This window comes from Salvelinus alpinus, chromosome 28 (assembly GCF_045679555.1).
Source record: "Salvelinus alpinus chromosome 28, SLU_Salpinus.1, whole genome shotgun sequence".
Classification (NCBI taxonomy): domain Eukaryota; kingdom Metazoa; phylum Chordata; class Actinopteri; order Salmoniformes; family Salmonidae; genus Salvelinus; species Salvelinus alpinus.
The window spans coordinates 22,537,642-22,558,918 of NC_092113.1; the positions used below are offsets into that span (position 1 = coordinate 22,537,642).

Consider the following 21,277-nt stretch of genomic DNA (forward strand, 5'->3'; position numbering starts at 1 on the left):
TATTTATGGGCTTCATAGCAAAGTTTTTTTTTTTTTTAAACAAGTTATGTTTTAAATTTCACTTCACCAATTTGGACTATTTTGTCTATGTCCATTACATGAAATCCAAATAAAAATAGGAAAAACACCAAGGGGGATGAATACTTTTGCAAGGCACTGTACTAACTATAGTCCTAAAATAGTATTTTGGTCTGTTTTATTGGTCTTAAGGTTGAATGTGATTGTGTTATTTTCTCTGTAAGCCTAGAGGACTCTGGACTGATAATATATAGACAGCCACAGACAAATCATCAGCCTTGGGTACACTACCTGAGTGGGAGGAAGCTAATAAAGACAACTGGATTTATATCTTGGTGCGTCACAACCAATGACATTCCAACAGCATGTGATCACTTTGTTATCTAAGATCTGACACTGTCACGATCGTCAACGGGACTGAGAGAGGACCAAGGCGCAGCGCGTGGAAAGTACATCTTCTTTTATTTTAAAGAAGGAAAAAACAAAACAACAAACGACCGTGAAGCTATACAAAAATCAGTGCTGACACAAAACACTTCGACATAGACAATTCCCCACAAACAGCTAAAGCCTATGGTTGCCTTAAATATGGCTCCCAATCAGAGACAACAATAACCAGCTGTCTCTAATTGAGACCCAATTCAGGCAACCATAGACTTTCCTAGATACCTACACTCAACCATAGACACAGCTAGACTACTATACTAAACATAAACCCAACTACTCTAATAAACCCCCTAAACCTTACAACCACCCTAGACACTACAAAAAACACATACATTCCCCATGTCACACCCTGACCTAACTAAAATAATTAAGAAAACAAAGAATACTAAGGCCAGGGCGTGACAGACACCATAAAATATATTTTTCACAGCGTTTTATAAGCCACTGAACTATTAGATCCTTACCCAGTAAAGGCATGTTCTGTATGTACAGCATGCAGGGCACAGCATCTCCTCATTTGTTCAAGGGAGCAAATGGAACAGCTGTCTGCAACATGGAAACAAAGGGACTGGCGCCTATAATAGGACATTGTTCTGAGTGTGTGTGTACATGCCTCCTCACATGCCCACTCAATCTGTTTGGTTGCCAGACAGCTTTATTGAGCGCAGGGGCTGGGTGGCTGGACTCGACTGGGCTCGGTGGGGCTGCCAGCAGTACAGGGCTTGGGGAGGCGGTGGCAGCTGCTCTGTAAGTGTTGCACTGTGGTGCATCTGTGGTGACGCAGCCAGCATTTCATTACAGAGCTGTCTGCCAGCCTCATCTGGACCAGTCAGCCTGGCTCATCCACACACACACACAGAGGATGCAGGGACAGAGAAGGGGGTGATGGTGCACAAGGAAGTTTATTGTTTTTTGGAGCAAATTGAATAACAACAGATACAGACACGGAGTATTTTCAGATCTGAATGAGAAATTCAGCTGGAGGACAAATTAGGGTTGAGATATCATGATGTGAGGATTTCAAATTTTTGTTTGTAATAGATAGGGTATACAGTCATGGACCAAAATCTATAATTTAACTCTTGGATGTTGAAATATCATTTTGTTGGTCTGTTTTGCAGGTGGTGAAGGTTGCCGGGAGCAACATCTCCCACAAGCTTCGTCTGTCCAGCGTGAAGCCGTCTGACGAGGGCACATACGAGTGCCGCGTGATCGACTTCAGCGACACCGACAGCAACGCCCGCCACCACAAGGTGAGGGCCTACCTGCAGGTGGAGTCAGAGAGAAACCAGAACCCGAAGCTGCGCCACCATGGAGAAAACTTCCAACCCCAGGACACCAAGGGCCTGGCGAGCAGCAGGCACCAGCCGGAGCATGGCAAGCACTCGCCAGCAGCCCACCACAAACCAACAGGCACTGTCAGGGAGCTGAGGAAGAGGTCTGCTGAGACTGGCAGCGCTACTGACTGTACTGACAGCTGTCCTCTACACCTCACAGCTCACCCATAGCCTCCTCTGCCTGTTTTGGTCTGGCCTCAGCCCCACACCCCGGGTGGGTAGTTCCAGTCCCGGAGGGCCGCAGCGCAATGTACCCAGACCTCTGATTCATCCCAGCTGATTGTTCACCCACCCCTACCACTGCTCCAGACACCAAAGGGACTATATCTCAGTGCCACCTCAGTCCTATATCTCTGACCTCTGCCCTCACACTGTCCCATCAAAAACATCCCAAGTCCTCTCCCACCCCTTCTCTTTACCACAACCCTCTAGATCAGGGGTGGGCAACTTTGATGGGGATGGGGGCCACAAAAAATCTGAACTCATCATGAGTGGCCAGTGTGCGCACCCACATCCATACCCACACATGCAGTCAGAGCCGGCTTTAGTGTTTTTCACCCTAAGCTACCTTTTGTTGGGGGACCCCCCCCACCCTGCGAGCAAAACATTTTAGCGTCCCCCACTCTTAACAATGGAGAGAATTTGTTTGTTTTAGAGTTACTTTCCTGCAATTCTACACATTTAGCCATGGGGCGTAGAAAAGATTTTGCCATTTTATAACACATTTTATGCAATTTTACTAATTTAGCCATGGGGTGGAGACAAATATTAGCAGTGTTTCAGCTAATTTCCTGCAATTCTACAGATTGTGTTCTGACTTATGCCATGTTAATATATCTGAGTGAGAGTGACCTAAAAAAAAAAAAAAAGATGGGGGGCCATGATTACTACATTTAGATTGCTGGCTAGACTCATTTACTAATCTAAAAATGTGTAGCTAATTGAGTGAGTTTCAGTGACTGACATGAGATAAAAACTGCTGATGCACAACCTAACTCAACAGTCAATTCCCCCAAATTAGTTCCTATTTATTTATTTCAATAAATTGTTTTGGGTTTGATCTGCCAGTTGCCCATCCCTGCTCTAGATTGTCTACACTGTACATGTTACTGTATATAATGATAAAAAGTGCATGTTTAACATGTTTTCTTACAATCTTTTTCAATCATCTAAGGAGACGTATAAGCTGGAAGGGTTACTTGTTGCTTTATTCATTTGGGTTTGTTTTCTGAGCAGTTCATTCGCTGTTTCTCCATGGTAAGTCCAGAGGGGGGGGGGGGGGTTCTATGGGTTAATATCAGTGGGTCATGATTTCCATCCAACCAGAGCTACACCAATGTTTATAAAGTAAAACCTGTTCATTGTGTTTTGTGCTTTCCCAACAGATAATGTTACTGTGAGAAAGACCTGATGGATAATGGAATTGTTTCTTGCTCTAAACTTTGCTTTGATGTTTTGTAAGAAATCATTGTAAAAATGTTGTACATTTTAGAATGTCTTCTAGGATGTTGGTCTCGCACAAAATGTATGCCTTTATCAAATTAAATAAAGTGTACATGAACCTATCTATTGTGACTTGAATGTGATCTGCCTTCAGAATATATTTAATAATTCAGTACCTGTAATATGTAAGCCCTTGAGACGTTGATGATAGATCGAAAATGTTTGTATTACATTCCTGAAAAGTCGACGTCTGACCTTGCTATCATTTATATGCGAACACACACTGATTTGTATGCTGCCATTATAGAGACATTATTATTAAAATTCAGAATACTCCATCACAGTTAACTCATAAGGCAGTCACACATTTTCTCTCACCAGTCTCCTTCCTCACGCCCATGTATCCTGAGCAGCAATCAACACATTCGGTCTTACAGTATTTCATTTTCTCACAACTGTATTATCTATCCATTGGTGTGCCAAGCAGTGCCTGCCTAATCAGTCAAGCCATGCTTGTGTCAGATGATTTGATGATTGACAGAATAAAAAGCCTTGCTACGTGTCATTATCATGCCTTGTTTTGGGGGATATCGCATTATCTTATCCCTGGCTGTGTTTTTATGGGCTGCCAGACAGGCCCTCCATGGTTGATGAGTAATGACGCTATTGTCAGCTGGATAAATAGCAATGTACGGAGGAGATAAAGCACTCCCTCACCAACGCAAAACAGGTGGCAACCCTGTTCCCGTTTCCCCGGCACGCACATTCATTATGTCACAGAGATTCTTCCAGACCCCTCAGTCTAAACAAGACTTGACAAACAAGCCCGGGCTGTAACCTACACTTGAACCCTCAGGGGAGTTCAAGTTGTATTCAAAATCATGCTACAACTTTCAATCAGGAATTTGTGCAGCAAGTAGCAGATCTATTCTGTTTATCAATGGGAGGTTTGTGTGGAATGACCATGACGTCTGGTTATTAAAGGAGGAATGGAACCAAGATGTGAATTTGAAGCTGGAATGGAAGGCAAAATGGAAGCTCTGCCATTCTACTTACAGTGGAGAAGGTCAAATATGACATCGATTGCTATATCTACTTGTATGAAAGGCTAAGCAGTTGCAATGAAGGTCAGACATTTTTTAAATCTATTATAATAAAAACAATAATTGTTTATTAAAAAGACTATTAATTACTACTTTAACATTCAAAATACTGGCCTTTTGTCCATCCCTTGTGAGCACATTAGAATATGTACACCCTGACCCAACACAACACTTGCACAGAATCAGCACTTAACATTTGTGTTTCAAAGTTACTGTTAAACTATAGGATGATGTCTGCAAGGCAGTCCCTGAAAAGAGGTTGAGGAAGACTAGGACACGCTGTGCTCTCCTGTGGCTGTCGTCAGTGTAGTGTTCCTTCCTCCACCTGGGGACAGTCGGGTGGATGACTGGGGAACTGTTTATTGGTGCAGATCACTGGATCTCTATTGCTGCTGGCTGTGTGTCCAGAGGTAACCCAAAATCCTCCAAGAGTTTCAGGATGTTGTCTGTGTACTCGTTCTTAAGGCCCATCCCACTCAGCTCCACAGGCTGCAGGTCAGGGTGGGGTGTAGGAGCAGGGACAGTAGAGCACGTTCAGAGTCAACCAGAAGGCATCAGGGTCCACCTCAATCAGGTGCCGGAAGACACGGCACAGAATAGCACATAGATACATTTAACTGAATAAAATTATAATAGAAAGCTGATAAATAAGGTCATAAATTGAACCACAATGTATGATGTGTTAAAATACCCTACATGACCAAAAGTATGTTGACACCTGCTCATCGAACATCTCATTCCAAAATCATGAGAATTAATATGGAGTTGGTCCCCACTTTGCTGCTATAACAGCCTCCACTCTTCTGGGAAGGCTTTCCACTAGATGTTGGAACATTGTTGCGGTGACTTGCTTCCATTCAGCCACAAGAAGCCACACAGAATCGTTTAGAATGTCATTGTATGCTGTAGCGTTAAGATTTCCCTTCACTGGAACTAAGGGGCCTAGCTCGAACCATGAAAAATAGCCCCAGACCATTATTCCTCCTCCACCAAACTTTACAGTTTGCACTACGCATTGGGGCAGGTAGCGTTCTCCTGGCATCCGCCATAAGATTTGTCCTTCGGCCTGCCAGGTGGTGAAGTGTGATTCATCACTCCAGAGAACGCTCGCTATTCAGGCTTCAGTTACAGCATCCAGGTCTGAGTCCCCTGCAAATACAACACATATACCAGTTGGAAAACTGAGGGAAAGAAAAAAAGAAAAGAAAAAACGGGGAAGAAAATGGAGAGCGTGTTGAGGAGAAACTGCTGAAATCCCCTGGGAATTTCACAGCAGCCTGTCTCCATCTCTGGATTTCACACATCCACTCCCCACTCTCAGTACCTTTCATAGTCATGGCAACTTCATCACTTTGTAGTAGCCCCCCCCCACCCCACAGACACATATTCCCTAAGCTCCTAACTGGGCCACCATTCAAACATCATTTCAAAATAAGTCTTATCGCATCTTCCTCAAGGTCTTTAGCGACGCTTTGCTTATTTGGCAATTCAACCCACACGGTTGAAAAACAAGCCTACTCATTGTGTCTGAATACATTGGTGCATATTTCAAAAGCTAAATGGGATTATTTCAGCATTCATTTTATCCTGTATCCCTATCCCTTCTGTCTCATGTGTAAACAGTAGGGAAACACACAGCGAAATACTGAGGGAGAGTCCAGCCCAGGAGTTTCTCTATGGGGTAAATAAAGCTAAAAGCATGTCACATTAGGAGAATTTCTCTTTCTCTGTGGCCTGGCAAGTAATTGCCTTTCTGGAGACGTTTCAGCGGTGAGGTAGAGCCGATGTTTACCAGTGTGTGCTAGTACTGCTTCTGCAGCCTCTGTCTCTCGATGTCTCAACTTAAGCCTACCCAGCTGTATTCCTCTGGGGCTGATGAGGAAAGAGGCAGCATCTTCAAGCACCAAGGAAGACCATGTATCGACTCAGCTAGTTGAAGTATATCCAAACTGATCTACTGTTGAAAACCAGTGGGTATCATGGTGGCTCTGCCTTGTGTGTGTCTCCATTTCCCTTGACTAAGGCAGCAGCGATGTCTTTTTCACTTAGGAGCTCTGTTGGGGACATTTACATGCACATACACCATTCAATGCAGTCTATCGGACACACACTTTGTAATTCAAAAACAGTGCAAGATTGACACCTAGTGGCCAAAAAGCTAAACTCAGCAGAAAAAGAAATGTCCCTTTTTCAGGACCCTATCTTTCACAGGTAATTCGTAAAAATCCAAATAACTTCACAGCTCTTCATTATAAAGGGTTTAAACACTGTCTCCCATGCTTGTTCAGTGAACCATAAACAATTAATGAACATGCACCTGTGGAATGGTGGGTAAGACACTAACAGCTTACAGACTGTAGGCAATTAAGGTCAGTTATGAAAACTTAGGACACTAAAGAGGCCTCTCTACTGACTCTGAAAAACACCAAAAGAAAGATGCCCAGTGTCCCTGCTCATCTGCGTGAACGTGCCTTAGGCATGTTGCAAGGTGGCATGAGGACTGCAGATGTGGCCAGGGCAATAAATTGCAATGTCCGTACTGTGAGACGCCTAAGACAGCGCTACAGGGAGACAGGACAGACAGCTGATCGTCCTCGCAGTGGCATACCATGTGTAACAACACCTGCATAGGATCGGTACATCCGAACATCACACCTGCGGGACAGGTACAGGATGGCAACAACAACTGCCTGAGTTACACCAGGAATGCACAATCCCTCCATCAGTGCTCAGACTGTCCGCAATAGGCTGAGAGAGGCTGGACAAAGGGCTTGTAGGCCTGTTGTAAGGCAGGTCCTCACCAGACATCATCGGCAACAACGTCTCCTATGGGCACAAACCCACCGTCGCTGGACCAGACAGGACTGGCAAAAAGTGCTCTTCACTGATGAGTCGCGGTTTTGCCTCACCAGGGGTGATGGTCGGATTTGCGTTTATCGTCGAAGGAATGAGCGTTACACCGAGGCCTGTACTCTGGAGCGGGATTGATTTGGAGGTGGAGGGTCCGTCATGGTCTGGGGCGGTGTGTCACAGCATCATCGGACTGAGCTTGGTGTCATTGCAGGCAATCTCAACGCTGTGCGTTACAGGGAAGACATCCTCCTCCCTCATGTGGTACCCTTCCTGCAGGCTTATCCTGACATGTCCCCCCAGCATGACAATGCCACCAGCCATACTGCTCGTTCTGTGCGTGATTTTCTGCAAGGCAGGAATGTCAGTGTTCTGCCATGGTCAGCAAAGAGCCCGGATCTCAATCCCATTGAGTACGTCTGGGACCTGTTGGATCGGAGGGTGAGGGCTAGGGCCATTCCCCCCAGAAATGTCCAGGAACTTGCAGGTGCCTTGGTGGAAGAGTGGGGTAACATCTCACAGCAAGAACTGGCAAATCTGGTGCAGTCTGAGGAGATGCACTGCAGTACTTAATGCAGCTGGTGGCCACACCAGATACTGACTGTTACTTTTGATTTTTACCCCCCCTTTGTTCAGGGACACATTATTCCATTTCTGTTAGTCACAGAACTTCAGTTTATGTCTCAGTTGTTGAAACTTGTTATGTTCATACAAATATTTACACATGTTAAGTTTGCTGAAAATAAAAGCAGTTGACAGTGAGATGACGTTTATTTTTTTGCTGAGTTTATATAGTTTTAACATTCCCAATAAAATTATGAAAAAAAGAGCTGAGTGTGACCCAGAATAAAGAAGTGTGAGGGTGTTGGTGGCTTACCTAGGTCCAGTCGGAGGCAGAGAGCCCCCAGGCCCTGCAGCACAGCCAACTGCAGGTTGTAGGATGGGTGTGGCTGTAAACTGGGCCGGCCCTGGCACTCACTGGAGCCTGTTTGGACAGCGAGGCAATCAGCGTGGGAAGCACTTCTTTAGACACCCTCTTCCTCAGGAAATATCTGCAGGTTTCCCACAGTGTGCACAGAACCTAGAGAGCAAACACAAACAGACATCATAATGAATTCAATTGTCCTAGATGAATCATGTACACTTTCATGACAGTCTAACCATTCTTGAAAAAAAAAAAAATAATCCTATGTGAACTTTTTCTAATTGATGTCATCAATTATTTACTCTATAAACAATCATGAAATGATCATTATTCCACTGAGTTAAATAGTAGTGTACTAGTAGTCAGAGTGGTGGAAGTAGTGAGATACCCTGAAGGCTTGGAGGGCAACTAGCGGATCATCAGCAGTGAGTTGGAGCAGGTCAGGCCAGCAGCGGTGAGCTATGGGGAGCAGCTCATTCTCAATCAGCACACAGACACACAGCTCCAGCCCATCCACTACCTGCAATACACACACAGGGTCAGCTCTACAGAGCCTGGGACACGGGGACCAATTGCTCTGGTGTCACTAAACACACAGCAACATGTGGTGGCAAAACTAGTTGCATTTTCAGTTTTCAAGCTCCTTATGTTTGAGTGCTAAACAATCTACAGCTGTATGTTGAGGCTGAGCCAGTGGTCGGGGAGCAGGTGAATGCAGTGTTCCATGGCTTCTTTGGCTATGGTGATGTGGGCTGGGAGTTCAGCTTTCACATCAGGACCCTCAATGTCTTCTTCAAAATCCACCGGAGGTGGGATCTCTGAAATAATAACCACAGAACACTTCAATGCAGTGCAAGGAACGTAGCGAGTCATAACACTGATGGATTCTTATTTCTGTAGAACAGCTTTCAATAGACATTTGTGAAGCACGACTTGAACTGGGAGAAGCACACCACACAAAATCTGCCGATCCCTAAAAAGCAGTGCATTGACTTGGGACCCAGCTGTGAGGAAAACAGCATGAGTGAAACTTATTCAGGTCTGACATGGCACAGTAGGTCTAAGAAGCTTCACCAAGCATAGCATTAATGTTGTGCATCAGTGTGAGAAATGATCTCCCAGGGGAATAGTGTGGCAGCCAGAAAGAGAGAGCCCCAACTAACCTGAGTGCTCTGTGCACTGCTCTTCCTCTGTCAGATCTTTCTGTTTGTGGTAGTCCAGGAGAAACCAGCGCACATTCAGCTGGTCCTGCTCATGCCACGCCTTCTTGGTTCCTTTATTCTCACTGGTTCCCCCAACACTAGAGAGGAACCATCTCGCTGTGGTTGAAAAGAAACATGATTAAGATTGTGTTACTTAGGCGTTGTTATAGCTAAAAGGCTGTCATTTTGTGTCATGTGTTTCAATTTCCTCTGAGTACTCCTATTAAAAAGTATGCCATAACATGGTGATAACAATGTTATAAACTAGGGAAAACATTTAAGTGGATATGGAAACTTTACCTAGAGCCTTCATAACTGAGTGCCGCGCAGTGCAGAACAGAGGGGACATCTTGTCGTAACTCATGTCCAGAGCCAGAAACACATCCTGGACGATGTCCCCCACCAGAGACAGCAGGCTGGGGTCGGAGTGGCTAAACATGACGGTGAGGACCCTGGGGGGCGGACGCCCAGCCTCTGGAGGTTCAGAGACACATCGTTCAGCAGGTTGTCAGAGTTCTCATTGATCAGATCCTTCAGGGAGGCGTATCCACAGGCCTGGCTGATGTCCCACATGGCATTCAGTGCTGCCTGGCTGATCAACAGCGCCTCATCCCCGGCCTTCTCCAGAACCAGGTATAGTGATGTCATCAGAATTAGATGGAAGTCCATCCCCAAGGCCTGGGCGAAGCAGCCTATCCCTTCCAACTGGATGCATATCTGCCAGATGTTGCTGTTCAGCTCGTGGATTGTGGAGCTCTTGTGGACTGCTTGGACCAACTGGAGGGGATTCCCTTTCCCTTCAACCCCATTAGATATGGAGGAGACTAGACTGACTTAGCTGCTTCTGTGCCCCTCTGTCAGACTCCTCACTAATAAGGGTTGACTGGTGCCAGTGGCTCAGGTTGGTTTACTCCTCTATGATGGACTCCACAGCTGCTTTGAAGTCCTCCTGACTGGGCACACCCTGCTTGTCCATGCCCCCTGCCACCCCGATGCTCGCTGTCCCTGTGACCATCTCATTCAACACCATGGCAGCCTGCTTCCTGTAGACCGACGACTCCTTGTAGATCCATAAAGTGATCCCCTAGGAGATACACATTTCCATAGTAACCTAACATCCTGCATATCTCCTTGAGAATGGAGAAGATCCTTTGATCTCTGAAGTAGAGGAAAAATTTCTTCTGAGCATGTGCCCCGTGGGGCCCTGTCTCCATGGTAACCGAAGAGTTCCTCTCCTCCACGATGCGGACATCCATCACGTTCAACTCCAACACCTGCATCAGGGCCTTGGACACCCGCTGGTGGTCTGAGAAGTTCACCATGTCAAGCCTCATTCTCCAGTGCTGATGAGCTGAGGTGCAGGATATTCTATTTTTTAACAGTAAGGCTAGCCTCCCAGGGGTGTTTCTCACCCAGTCCTGAGTCCTCTGCACTACTAGCTCCCCTACTCTCCCAAGCTCCCAGGGCTGTATCTTCCCAGCCCTGTTGTTCTGTAGCTGGTCGTCAGCCATCACCAGTCCCACTGTCTTGAACCACACCTTTATTGCCCTAACAGTAACAGCGTGTCCATGCCTAATATCCCCAGTGATCACATGGCTCACAGCGATCCAAGGTAAGAAAGAAGCCACGGTGTTGCCTAGGATACACCCCTCTTACTGACCCACTGACACATGGTCCAGAGAACAGTCACACTGGAGGGTCAGGGCCTGCAGGCATTTCAGTGCAGCCGCTTGCACAGTGAGGGACTTCTCCTGCTCTCCCAGGGAAAGCAGCAGAGAGATAGCGGCCACAAGGCCAGGTAGCATGGCGGGCTCAAACAGCTTGAAGACCACGTCACGGTAGGCTGCATGCAGCAGAGCTGTCACGATCGTCTTCTTGAGAGAGATTGGACCAAGGCGCAGCGTGTGCAAAATACATCTTCTTTTATTAAAGAAGAGAGAAAAACCAAGAAACGAACAACTATACACAAACTAACAAAATAACAAACTGACGACCGTGAAGCTATACATATAAATAGTGCTGACACAAACACTACACATAGACAATTACCCACAACCAGCTAAAGCCTATGGCTGCCTTAAATATGGCTCCCAATCAGAGACAACAATAACCAGCTGTCTCTAATTGAGAACCAATTCAGGCAACCATAGACTTTCCTAGACACCTACACTGAACACTAAACCATCTACTCTACTTAACCCCCTAAACCATACAACACCCTAGACAATACAAAAACACATACTACACCATGTCACACCCTGACCTAACTAAAATAATAATGAAAACAAAGATAACTAAGGCCAGGGTGTGACAAGAGCATCCATGTACCTCAGTACTGCAGCTTTCAGCTCCTCTGAGGCGGGTGCTGGCTTCCCTGGGGGAGCAGAGGCAGAAGCTCAGAAAGGAGATCCCTCAGCGTCTCCCAGCTCCGTACACAGGTGTTCTCCAGGACGTAGCCCATGGCCTCTGCCACAGTCTGGACCAAGCCATCCCGCTTGGGGCCAGGGTTTTTGAGGGCATAGCAGAGAGTGAAAAGGACATGGAACCCTGCGGGCAGCTGCAGGACTATCATTTACATGCCTCAGCTGTGTGCTCCACATTGCCCACCGTGGGCTCACGAGCCAGAAGCACACAGGCTGGACGGAGGTAAGCAAAAGCAAGCTTTGGGTCGTCAATCAGATGGTCCATTCTTTGAAGACAGACGTTACTCACTGAAACAGAAAATTAAGATATTAGAATCATAGCTACCATATACTCTTTAGGGAAGTAGTTGGATGCTGTTCAGCAGTATGCCTGCTCAATGCACTCTAGCAAATTCATTTTATCAGGATAATAGCTTAGAGGTATATCTTTGTTACCGAAATGTTCATTTTATAGGTCAAATTTGGTCTGTTGCTAATCACCCAAATCAGAACTTTGCCTGACCACCCTTGCTAAAGCTAGTTACCATCCTTGTTAAAGCTAGTTAGCTAGATACTGTATATCTGGCTATCTTAGTTAGCTAATGGAATGCTTAAATGACAAAGCTAGAACAACCTAACAAAGTAAGATTCAAATAAGCTTACCTTTGCTAGTATATATTTAGTGACGGACATCTGAGACGAACTCATTTCGAGATACAGCACTGAAACTAAATAAAGACAGGCTAGCTGTCCTAGCCACTGATGGTCCTAGCTGTCCGTCACACAAGCATCACTATTGCTGTAGTACGTCATTATTCTGCGACGCATACAGTTGTGTATGCTTCCCATGCTTGTTAGCTAGCTTTGGTGCACTTCATACTTTAAAAGAAAGGTATTGCAACGGTTTTCAGGTCAAAGTTCACTTCACCCAGGTAGCTAAGCGAGTAGCCTGAGATACTCTTTGGCTATGCTAACAGTAAGCTAGCTAGCGCAACATTTTTGCTGATGATACTGTACTTGTCTTTTATTAATATTTTTTTAATTTCACATTTATTTAACCAGGTAGGCCATTTGACAACTGCGACCTGGCCATGATAAAGCAAAGCAGTACGACAAAAACAACAACACAGAGTTACACATAAACAAACGTACAGTCAATAACATAATAGCATAGTCTTGACCGACGTCGGTTGATCTAGCTAGCTACTTTGCATGTAACTTTAAGTCGTGAAATATAGCTACACGTGACAGTATTTGAATAATGTTTCTAGTCATGATCTATTATCACAAGATTCACAAAGGGGTTTGAACCCTGTGTGTCGGGTGAAAGGTCAAGCGGCCATCTTTGAAGCGATCCAGAGAGCTGTGGTGGTTTCTAGAATGCTAGTTAACTTGCTACTGTACTAGTACTGTAGCTAACGAAGAAACGTACGTTTCAAAGTAACGTTACAGCTACATGTATTCAAACGGCACATTACTAAATTATAAATAGATGTATTGGTAAGTAACGTACATCTAGTATCGTAGTAGCTAGCTAGTAAACAAAGCCAGTGGATAGACTAGCTAGCTTGCTAGGCTACCTATCTAGGACTTTCTAGTTGGCCATTTGTAAACAGATAGCTATTATAGTTGTCTAGCTAGGTAAACAAGCTTACACACTCATCAGTGTAAATGCGCATGTATATTTTACACGGGTTCGTAGCTATCCTGTTAGCGAAGAAAAGCACAAACAGACGATTAGCTACTAACGAGTAGCTAGACAGTTTTATGCAGCAGGTTGCGTGCTTAACTGGCGGGAACTTTGTTTTTGTGGACATTGTTGGTTTCCTCAGTTAACCTCAAAGTTGTGGGGTGTGTAACGGTACATCAAAGAGTACTTTCTGGGCACATCATGTCTTCTTTTTCTGAGTCTGCGTTGGAGAAGAAGCTTTCGGAGCTCAGCAACTCTCAGCAAAGCGTGCAGACGCTGTCTCTGTGGATCATTCATCATCGCAAACACTCGCCGCTCATCGTCAAAGTATGGCACAGAGAACTGAAGAAAGGTGAGAGAACTTATGAACGTCGCCACCTCGACAACATTCTTGAACTGCTATTTACACACTGAAACGTTGATGTCACATGAAGTATGCCAAACCATATTTACCTGGTCTACGTTCTGTATTTGTCTTTCAGCAAAAAGCAGCAGGAAGTTGACTTTCCTTTATCTTGCCAATGACGTGATTCAAAACAGCAAGAAGAAAGGTCCAGAGTTCGCCAAAGACTTTGAGACAGTCCTTGTTGACGCTTGCTCTCATGTTGCAAGGTATGTGGTCTGATATGATACAGTTTCAGGGCTGAACTTGTCTAGCACTGAAATGTGCAGGTTTGTGATGCAGGCCTATGTTTTATTGTAAACTGGGTAGTTTGGGTACTGGTAGCCCTTGATCAGGACTCTCAGTTCCATTACATTACACATAAGTCATTGGACGAAGGCATCTTCTGTACAGGGGAGTTTTGGTAAGAGCCCCTATGCTCAATCTGAACATTAACACCCATCGCGTGCGGTACGGTTTTGGAAGCATAAGGACTTTCATATCAGCAAGAAATGTTTCAAAAATCAAAAGGTTAAATTGATACACACCTTGATAGGATTAGTGTTCTCACATGGCCATATCTCCATGTTACAGGGCTTGTTTATGGAAGATGAGGCGAGCACCTGTGTTAATTAGGGGCTCCCGAGTGGCGCAGCAGTCTAAGACACTGTATCTCAGTGCTTGAGGCATCACTATAGACACCCTGGTTTGAATTCCGGCTGTATCACATCCGGCTGTGATTGGGAGTCCCATAGGGCAGCGCACAATTGCCCCAGTGTCGTCTGGGTTTGGCCGGTGTAGGCCGTCATTGTAAATAAGAATTTGTTCTTAACTGACTTGCCTAGTTAAATAAAGTTGACATACAATTAGGTATATAGCATGCTCCGAACACCTGTGTGTGAGAGTAATTTGGGAAGTGTAGTGTCATCAGATGAAGGAACCCATAGCTGTATGGATCTGTGCAAAACTGCTACAGTAAGTGTACCTTTATTTTATTATTATTATTTTTTTTTAAGGATTCTTTCTCGCTGATGAAAGACAAGGGCCATATGTTTCAAAAGCCGTATCGCAAGCAATGATTATTGACGTTACGAAACGTTAAAGCATAGCGTCGGGATTGTAGTTCACATGAGTTAGTCGTGGGCAAGATAATGGCTGAAAACTATAGGGAGAAAGCAGAATGTCGCCTAGAGTTTTTGAGAGCTAGGGTACCGGATGCTGATTAGCTTAAACAGCATTTCAGCCATGTGTATATCAGACACTATACCATGGGTATCATGCAAAAATACTTGTTTACTCTTCTGTTTATGTTGGTAAGCAGTTTATAATAGCATCAAGTCACCTCAGGGGTTTATAGTATATGGCTAATTAATGTTGTCACAATACCAATATCGTGATACTAGGAAGTAAAGAAGCAAAGGAAACAAAACATGAAGCAGACTTAATGTCTTAAGGAAAACAGTCCTTATGTTGGAAAAAATCAGCCCTATGTTGTCACCTAGAGTCACATTTGTGTGCAAGTTGTAAAACACAATATTTTACAATGCCAAAATTTACCTGGGGGTGTTAATTTTAGGCCCTGGTTAGACATTAACATGCTTCAAAACATTGGTAAATGGATTACGCTGCTACTGTCTTCTACAGCAGCATAACAAGACAAGAACAAAGAGGATCAAATAAGTTATTGAGTTGCTCGGTGAGGAAGAGTTGAATTTCATGATGAATCTCTGTCTCTTTCTCTCCCTCAGAGAGGCAGATGATGGCTGTAGAAGGCCCATCGACAGGCTGCTCACTATCTGGCAGGAGCGCAGCCTCTACAAGGCAGAGTTCATCCAGCAGCTGAAGCTTGCTATCGAAGACTCAAACAGCCCCCAACACCAACCTACAGGTACAGTCAGAGTCCCCTGGGTCTTCACTGATGGAGCAGTTCAGCTTTACCTAAATTAGTTACTGGCGATGGCTTGTTTCCTATATAGGCATTTTGGATGTCAGATTTTCCAAGAAACATGCACGTCCAATTTGTTGTTTTTGTGAATATGGGTGTTTTCTTTCTAAATCTGTCGTACCTTTTGCAGAGGAGAAGAAGGCCCCTAAACGGACCTATCAGAAGATGATCCAAGAGCCGGAGGAAGAGGAAGAAGATGACTACAGGGGCAACATGTCCCCACAGAATTCAGACTTCTCAGGGCCACAGCTGGTAGGCTGAACCAACACAACTCCATAAGCCTTTAGCTCATTCACCAGTACTTTGTCTATTACACTGCAATTTGTGACATCTTTTCACACCAGCTGAAATTATCTCCCAACTCTCCTCTAGGTGTCAGTGATACAAAGGTTGTCTCATGGACTCTTGATTTGGAAGATTCTAGCTTTTCGTTTGTGCTCTGGTTGTGAATTGTTGTTTAGAAAAATGGTCAAGCTTGAAAATTGGATATTGTTGGCCAGAGCTTTCACATACCCTTCTCTCCTTCCCTCCCTCTCCCCTCAGACGGAGGAGCTGGTCAAAGCCCTGCAGGACCTGGAGAATGCAGCCTCGGGTGATGCTGCTGTGCGCCAGAAGATTGCCTCTCTGCCACAGGAGGTGCAGGATGTGTCCCTGCTGGAGAAGATCACAGGTAAGTCCCGAGGAAGCCTTCATGGTACCTGAAGCACAAGGAAACTTGACCCCCACCTTTCTCCAACCTCAATGTGTATTGTAGGCTTAATCTAGTCTACTACAAGGGATTGTGTTTTCTCCAACTTAATGTTGTTTCTATTCAATTGTTTCAATTGTTTCCACCTTATTTGACTTGACTCACCCTGTCCCTATAGATAAAGAGGCAGCTGATAAACTGTCCAAGACAGTGGATGAGGCCTGTCTACTGCTGGCTGAGTATAACGGACGTCTGGCTGCTGAGCTGGAGGACAGGAGGCAGCTGGCGCGCATGCTGACCGAGTACATCGGTAGCCAGAAGGAAGCCCTCACAGAGAGGGAGAAGAAACTAGAAGCAAGTCTAAATCATCAAAATCATTGTTTTGCTTGTCTGTTACAAACAAACAATTAGAATGTGAAAAATTTACACTACCATTCAAAAGTTTGGGGTCACTTAGAAATGTCCTTGTTTTTGAAAGAAAAGCACATTTTGTCCATAAAAATAACATCAAATTGATCAGAAATACAGCATAGACGTTGTTAATGTTGTAAATGACTATTGTAGCTGAAAACGGCTGATTCTTTTAAATGGAATATGTACATAGGCGTACAGAGGCCCATTATCAGCAACCATCACTCCTTTGTTCCAATGACACATTGTGTTAGCTAATCTAGTCTAAAGAAGGCCAGTTTTATTGCTTCTTTAATTAGAACAACAGTTTTCAGCTGTGCAAACATAATTGCAAAAGGGTTTTCTAATGATCAACTAGCCTTTTTAAAATGATAAACTTGGATTAGCTAACACAACGTGCCGTTGGAACACAGGAGTGATGGTTGCTGATAATGGGCCTCTGTACACCTATGTAGATATTCCATTAAAAATCAGCCGTTTCCAGCTACAATAGTCATTTACAACATTAACAATGTCTACACTGTATTTCTGATCAATTTAATGTTATTTTTATGGACAAAATGTGCTTTTCTTTCAAAAACAAGGATATTTCAAAGTGACAGCAAACTTTTGAACGGTAGTGTATATTTTCCCATTATCCAACTACAGCAGCTTTGTGAGTCACTTGGATTGTTTAAAAGAAGTAGAAAGTGGACCCATCGGAACTGTATCGTCTGACATGGGTACTGTTCTTTGTATTGCAGGAGTACAAACAGAAGCTGGCACGAGTCACGCAGGTGCGCAAGGAGCTCAAGTCTCACATCCAGAGCCTGCCTGACCTCTCTCTGCTGCCCAATGTGACGGGAGGCCTGGCCCCTCTACCCTCTGCTGGAGACCTGTTCTCCACCGACTGAGCTTCCTGCTCCCTGTCACACCCTGCCTCTCGCCAGGGCACACACTCCCTGTCGAACCCGCTCACTAGCTACTGAACCCTAGGGAGAGACTGAGAGGGACATTGGAAGCTTGGGGACATCCCTGGTGGGAGAGACAATGGTTGTTGAAGATTCCGTTCCACCAGCTTGGACAATTCTCCTTTACGTTTTTATTCTGAATGCCAGTCAAACGCTAGCTAACTGATTCTGTGTTGAAGAGAAAAGTTGGTCATTAGCCAATCCCCATTTTTGTGTTCATATGGTGAGATGGTGGCTCGCACACACACTAGATCACGTGTCAAACTCATTCCACTGAGGGTCAACTGTCTGTGGGTTTTCACTCCTCCTTTGTACTTGATTGATGAAATAAGGTTACTAATTAGTAAAGAAATCCCCTCACCTGGTTTCTGTGTCTTAGGAAAAACCAAAAATCTGCCGACACTATGGAATGAGTTTGACACCCCTGCACTAGATCGTTGTGACAGCTTTGTGAAGAGACACATCACATTTATTTTAACGGCTTTAAGTTGGTTGCTTTTAAATGTTGATGAAATTTCAGGTGATTTTTGTTAGGGTGTATGTAGGGAGGGGGCCTGTTTTTCCATGTAGGTTGCATTTTGGTTGTCATTATTTACCATTCTCTGTAATTCCAGCTCAACACACAGAAAATATCCTTACCTTCAGGTTTGTCATCAAGCATTTTGTCATACATAGCACATCATCGGTCAATAACGTTTCATCCATGTAGTGGTGTTTCTCAATCCATTGTGAAATAGTTTAGCCCTCAGACAAGTGACTGATTGAAGTTATTTGAGCAAACTGGGGTCAGATTGAGACACTCACTGTCTTTGCTGAGCTCTGCTGATGTCATCCTTTGTCACAGATGATTGTATCACTTGGTACAAATGTCAAACTAAGGCTTTTCGGGACTGGGCCCGGCCACTACTTATTCAGCATTATTCAGACTTTTTTGAAGAGTAGCAGAAAGTAAACATGGTTCGTTCTGTCACTAGTTTGGATTATGGGCACAGACCTGGGAGATAAGTGTTTCCCCATGTTGGAGAATAGTAATAGGACATCTGCCCCTGGAAATGTTGCTTTACTACAGATGGTAGACCTGTGTGGCATGTATTTCTCTCTGCCGATGCTTTACTACAGCAGTAGTTTCACTAATAAAATAATTCCATGGATACAAATAAAATGGAACCATTTGGAAAGAGCTGTGCTGACTGGTTTATACTCTGACTAATGTGACATTGATACGCTGGACCTGTTTATTTTTTGGGGTGGACGTTTGGAATCTATCGACTTTCACCAGCGTCTTCCGACAGGTGGTGTCACTCATCCATGAAGACGATGGACTTTCACAGCGTTCACGAAATATATATATATATTTACTGAACAACAATAGAAATGCAACATGTAAAGTGTTGGTCCCATGTTTCATGAGCTGAAATAAAAGATCCCAGAAATGTTCCATATGCACAAAAGCACATTTCTCTCAAATTTTGTCCACTAATTTGTTTACATCCCTGCTAGTAAACATTTCTCCTTTACCAAGATAATCCATCCACTTGACAGGTGTGGCATATCAAAAAGCTGATTAAACAGCATGATCATTAGCCAGGGGCACCTTGTGCTGAGGATAATAAAAGGCCACACTAAAATGTGCAGTTTTGTCACACAACACAATGTCACAGATGTCTCAAATTTTGAGTGTGCAATTGGCATGCTGACTGCAGGAATGTCCACCAGAACTATTTCCAGAGAATTTAACGTTTATTTCTCTACCATAAGCTGCCTTCAAAGTCATTTTAGAGAATTTGGCAGTGCGTACAGGCAAATAAATTGATAAATGTCACCTTGTACGAGAAGATTTACACGGTTAGCAAAATCCCACGCCAGGGTAAGCCTACACAGCCCTTATTTTACATTTTCTGAAATCCCCTATGGGAAAAATGAATGGAACCATTTCCCTGTTTGACTGCTAGGTTTTATAGGTATTATGACTCATACTGTGGCACTCTATTAACAATGTGTTATATAGGTTTTGTATATTTCAACCAGTAGTTTTGAAAGTAGCGCTCACAAATGCATAAGTATTCACACCCCTGAGTCAATACATGTTATAATAACCTTTGACAACAATTACAGCTGTGAGTCTTTCTGGGTAAGTCTAAGAGCTTTGCACACCTGGATTGTACAACATTATTATTTTCAAATTTCTTAAAGCTCTGTCAAATTGGTTGTTGATCAATGCTAGACAGCCATTTTCAAGTCTTGCCATAGATTTTTAAGTCGAAACTGTAACACATTCAATGTCATTTTGGTAAGCAACTCCAGTGTATATTTGGCCTTGTGTTTTAGCTTATTGTACTCCTGAAAGGTGAATTCGTCTCCCGGTGCCTGTTGGAAAGCAGACTGAACCAGGTTTTTCTCTAGGATTTTGCCTGTGCTTAGCTTTATTTCTAGTCCTTACCAATGACAAGCATACCCATAACATGATGCAGCTACCACCATGCTTGAAAATATGAAGAGTGGTACTCAGTGATGTGTTGTGTTAGATTTGCCCCAAATATAATTACAGGACATAAAGTACATTTCTTTGCCAACATTTTTTCAATTTGACTTTAGTGCCTTATTGTAAAAAAGGATACATGTTTTGGAATAATTGTATTCTGTACTCTGTCATTTAGGTTAGTATTGTGGAGTAACTACAATGTTGTTGATCTATCCTCAGTTTTCTCCTATCACAGCCATTAAACTCTGAAACTGTTTTAAAGCCACCATTGGCCTCATGGTGAAATCCCTGAGCGGTTTCCTTCGTCTCCGGCAACTGAATTAGGAAGGACACCTGTATCTGTTTAGTGACTGGGTGTATTGATACACCATCCAAAGTGTAATGAATAACTTCACCATGCTCAAAGAGATATTTAATGTGTGCTTTTTAAATTTGTTATATCAATCTACAAATTGTATTCCTTCTTTGCGAGGCATTGGAAAACCTCCATGGTCTTTGTGATTGAATCTGTGTTTTAAATTCTGAGGGACCTTACACATAATTGTATGTGTGGGGTACAGAGATTAGGTAGTCATTCAAAAATCATGTTAAACACTATTATTGCACACAGAGTGAGTCCATGCAACTTATTGTGACTTGTTAAGCAAATGTTTACTCCTGAACTTATTTAGGCTTGCCATAACAATGGGTTGAATACTTACTGATTCAAGACATTTCAGCTTTTAATTTTATATTAACTTGTAAAAAATAGCTAAAAACATAATTCCACTTTAACATTATGGGGTGTTGTGTGTAGGCCAGTGACACAACATCTAAATTGAATCAGTTTTAAATTCAGGCTGTAACACAACAAAATGTGGAAAAAGTCAAGGTGTGTGAATACTTTCTGAAGGCACTAAGTCACACATCAACACCTTCATATCGCTTGACCCATAAAGGCAATGAAGATATTACAAGTAGGTGCAGATTACAGTCTAGACGGTGATGCAACTGGTCAGAATG

General features: G+C 43.8%; 2 protein-coding genes and 1 pseudogene across 2 annotated transcripts in view; 2 read left to right on the top strand and 1 right to left on the bottom strand.

The window, feature by feature from the left end:
- LOC139557424 (V-set and transmembrane domain-containing protein 2-like protein) overlaps window positions 1-3,367 on the top strand; it is a 36,166-nt gene extending 32,799 nt beyond the window's left edge. Inside the window, exon 4 of the mRNA XM_071372216.1 lies at window positions 1,587-3,367. Coding sequence (XP_071228317.1) covers window positions 1,587-1,973 — 387 coding nt within the window. The 3' untranslated portion in view covers window positions 1,974-3,367. The remainder of the gene's footprint in view (window positions 1-1,586) is intronic.
- A 1,022-nt stretch (window positions 3,368-4,389) lies between these two features.
- On the bottom strand, window positions 4,390-11,897 carry LOC139556856 (TELO2-interacting protein 1 homolog; annotated as a pseudogene).
- On the top strand, window positions 11,277-18,971 carry LOC139557423 (regulation of nuclear pre-mRNA domain-containing protein 1B-like). Its single transcript, XM_071372215.1, has 7 exons — window positions 11,277-13,769; window positions 13,900-14,029; window positions 15,548-15,687; window positions 15,875-15,996; window positions 16,288-16,414; window positions 16,611-16,786; window positions 17,587-18,971. Exons 1-7 carry the CDS (start codon window positions 13,619-13,621, stop codon window positions 17,734-17,736), a joined length of 996 nt encoding a protein of 331 aa, XP_071228316.1. The 5' UTR covers window positions 11,277-13,618; the 3' UTR covers window positions 17,737-18,971.
- The last annotated feature ends 2,306 nt before the right edge of the window (window positions 18,972-21,277 follow it).